Here is a 3,538-nt window from a genome sequence, read left to right on the forward strand (position 1 = left end):
TCTGTGAACAGTTCAGAAAACAAACTAAAAATGGAATATATAAATATATTTTCAATTTATAAAGTATAAAATAAATACCCTTTGAAGAAACCGAGAAAAAATTCTGTTATATTCAAAAGAACTGAAAGCAGGGTCTCAGAGATATTTTCACACCCATACTCATAATAGCACTATTCACAATAGCTAAGAGGTGGAAGCAACCTTGATATCCATGGACAGATGGATAAATGGATAAACAAACTGTGGTGTATACATGCATCAGAATATTATTCAGCCTTAAAAAGTATGGAAATCCATCACATGCTACAACATGGATGAACCTGGAGGACATTATACTAAGTGAAATAACCCAGTCACAGACAAATACTGTAAGATTCCACTTATGTGAGGTACCTAGAGTAGTCAAATTCATAGAACCAGAAAGTAGAATGGTGGTTAGAGGGGTGTGGTGTGGTGGGAAAGGGGAGTTGCTTTCTAATGGGTATAGATAGAGGTTCATGTTTGCAAGATGAAAGTTCTCAAGATCTGTTTCACAACAATGTGAATATACTTAACGTACTAAATTGTATACTTAAAAGTGGATGAGATGGTAAATTTTGTCATATGTTTTTAACACAATTAAAGGGGGGAATGATATATTTCAGAGTTTAAAATAAATATTTTTCCTAAATGAAAGCTATCAGTAAACTTAGACTAGACAATTGTTTAATTTTTAATCTACAGAATAAATAGTAGAGCCTACATTTTGGCCACATGATGTCGCTGTCTACTACAGTGTATTCTGTAGGAAGAAAAATACCCAGGGCCCTATTGTCACTCCAGAGAGACAGAACAGTAAGAGAAGCAGCAGGACTTGAGCAGAGACTAGAGGACAATATTTAAAATTTTGCAAAACATGATATTTTAATTTGATCAGCTCGCTGAGTATTGGTGATGGTGTCTTCTAAGAGTAGGGGCGGAGAGGTCAGGTGTCTGCTACTCTCGCTTTTGCTCCTCGCTGCAGGGGAGGCCAGGAGCAGCCAGGTCCACTACTCCGTCCCCGAGGAGGCCAAACACGGCACCTTCGTGGGCCGCATCGCCCAGGACCTAGGGCTGGAGCTGGCGGAGCTGGTGCCGCGTCTGTTCCGGGTAGCATCCAAAGGCCGCGGGGACCTTCTGGAGGTAAATCTGCAGAATGGCATTTTGTTTGTGAATTCTCGGATCGACCGGGAGGAGCTGTGCGGGCGGAGCGCGGAGTGCAGCATCCACCTGGAGGTGATCGTGGACCGGCCGCTGCAGGTGTTCCATGTGGCGGTGGAGGTGAAGGACATTAACGACAATCCGCCAGTATTTCCAGTGACAGTAAAGACTATCCGGTTTCACGAATCGAGGCTGCTTGACTCGCGGTTTCCTCTAGAGGGGGCGTTTGATGCAGATGTCGGAGTAAATGCTCTTCTCTCCTACAAGCTCAGCTCCAGTGAGTTTTTCTTTCTAGATATACAGACAAATGATGAACTAAGCCAGTCTTTGTCTCTTGTGCTGAGGAAATCTCTGGACAGAGAGGAAACTGCCGAGATTAATTTGTTACTGGTGGCTACTGATAGGGGCAAACCTGAGCTCACAGGCACCGTTCAACTGCTTATTAAGGTATTAGATGTGAATGACAACGAACCTACTTTTGACCAATCAGTTTACAAAGTACAGTTGTTAGAGAACATCGCAAACGGATCCTTGGTGATTAAATTAAATTCTTCTGATGCAGATGAAGGATCAAACAGCGAGATTGTGTATTCATTTAGTGGTGATGTGTCCCCCAATATAAAGACCAAGTTCAAAATAGATCCCAGCTCAGGGGAAATCAGAACTAAGGGACAATTAGATTATGAGGAAGTGAAATCTTATGAGATTCAAGTCATTGCCTATGACAACGGGACTCCACCAATGTCTGGGCACTGTAAAATTTCAGTAAAACTTGTGGACATCAATGATAACACACCAGAAGTCTCAATCACGTCTCTTTCACATCCCATCCGAGAGGATGCTCCGCTGGGAACAGTCATCGCCCTCATCACAGTGTCTGACCGCGACTCCGGTGCCAACGGGCAGGTGACCTGCACCCTGAACCCCCATGACTTCTTCAAACTGGTGTCCACCTTCAAGAATTACTATTCTCTGGTGTTGGACAGCGCCCTGGATCGCGAGAACCTGGCGAACTATGAGGTGGTGGTGACCGCGAGGGACGGGGGCTCGCCTTCGCTGTCGACCACGGCCAGCGTGTCCGTGGAGGTGTCCGACGTGAACGACAACGCGCCCGCGTTCGCGCAGCCCGAGTACACGGTGTTCGTGAAGGAGAACAACCCGCCCGGCTGCCACATCTTCACGGTGTCGGCGCGGGACGCGGACGCGCAGGAGAACGCGCTGGTGTCTTACTCGCTGGTGGAGCGGCGGGTGGGCGAGCGAGCCCTGTCGAGCTACGTGTCGGTGCACGCGGAGAGCGGCAAGGTGTACGTGCTGCAGCCGCTGGACCACGAGGAGCTGGAGCTGCTGCAGTTCCAGGTGAGCGCGCGCGACGCGGGCGTGCCGCCTCTGGGCAGCAACGTGACGCTGCAGGTGTTCGTGCTGGACGAGAACGACAACGCGCCCGCACTGCTGCCGCCCGGGCAGGGCGGCGGGGCGGGCGCACTGAGCCAGCGGGTGGCTCGGTCGGTGGGCGCGGGCCACGTGGTGGCGAAGGTGCGCGCGGTGGACGCGGACTCGGGCTACAACGCGTGGCTGTCGTACGAGCTGCAGCCGGCGGCGGGTGGCGCGCGCAGCCCGTTCCGCGTGGGGCTGTACACGGGCGAGATCAGCACGACGCGCGCCCTGGACGAGGCGGACGCGCCGCGCCAGCGCCTGCTGGTGCTGGTGAAGGACCATGGCGAGCCGGCGCTGACGGCCACGGCCACCGTGCTGCTGTCGCTGGAGGACAGCGGCCAGGCGCCCAAGGCCTCTTCGCGGGCGTCGACGGGCGCCGCTGGCGCGGAGGCCGCTCTGGTGGATGTGAACGTGTACCTGATCATCGCCATCTGCGCGGTGTCCAGCCTGTTGGTGCTCACGCTGCTGCTGTACGCGGCGCTGCGGTGCTCGGCGCCGCCCAGCGAGGGCGCGTGCGGGCCCGGGAAGCCCACGCTGGTGTGCTCCAGCGCGGTGGGGAGCTGGTCTTACTCGCAGCAGAGGCGGCAGAGGGTGTGCTCTGGGGAGGGGCCGCCCAAGGCAGACCTCATGGCCTTCAGCCCATGTCTCCCACCCGGCCCCATTAGTGGGGATAGAGAAGAGCAGCTGGATGTGAAGGTTGATCTTCCTGCTAAAGTGAGTAATTTTTAAAAATCCTTTCAAAAATGTCTTTGTTTTTAATTCTCAACGTTACTACTCCTTTGGAAACATTTTAACAGTTAATTAGTCTTGTTGCTGTCAATAGAGTCTTCAAGGTACTGGTTTTGTGGTTAAAATGTTTGAATTTCTTGTGACTAATGGCTTTGAACCGAATCAGCAATAAGTGGTAAGACCCATACTTGCAGGT

General features: G+C 51.6%; 1 protein-coding gene across 1 annotated transcript; it reads left to right on the top strand.

The window, feature by feature from the left end:
* The first annotated feature begins 933 nt into the window (after positions 1 to 933).
* LOC137758929 (protocadherin alpha-2-like) lies at positions 934 to 3,307 on the top strand. The gene is given in 2 exon segments (XM_068534882.1): positions 934 to 3,204; positions 3,206 to 3,307. Coding segments are annotated over 2 exon segments (2,373 nt in total).
* Positions 3,308 to 3,538: the final 231 nt, after the last annotated feature.

Source organism: Eschrichtius robustus, chromosome 2 (assembly GCF_028021215.1).
Source record: "Eschrichtius robustus isolate mEscRob2 chromosome 2, mEscRob2.pri, whole genome shotgun sequence".
In the NCBI taxonomy this organism is placed as follows: domain Eukaryota; kingdom Metazoa; phylum Chordata; class Mammalia; order Artiodactyla; family Eschrichtiidae; genus Eschrichtius; species Eschrichtius robustus.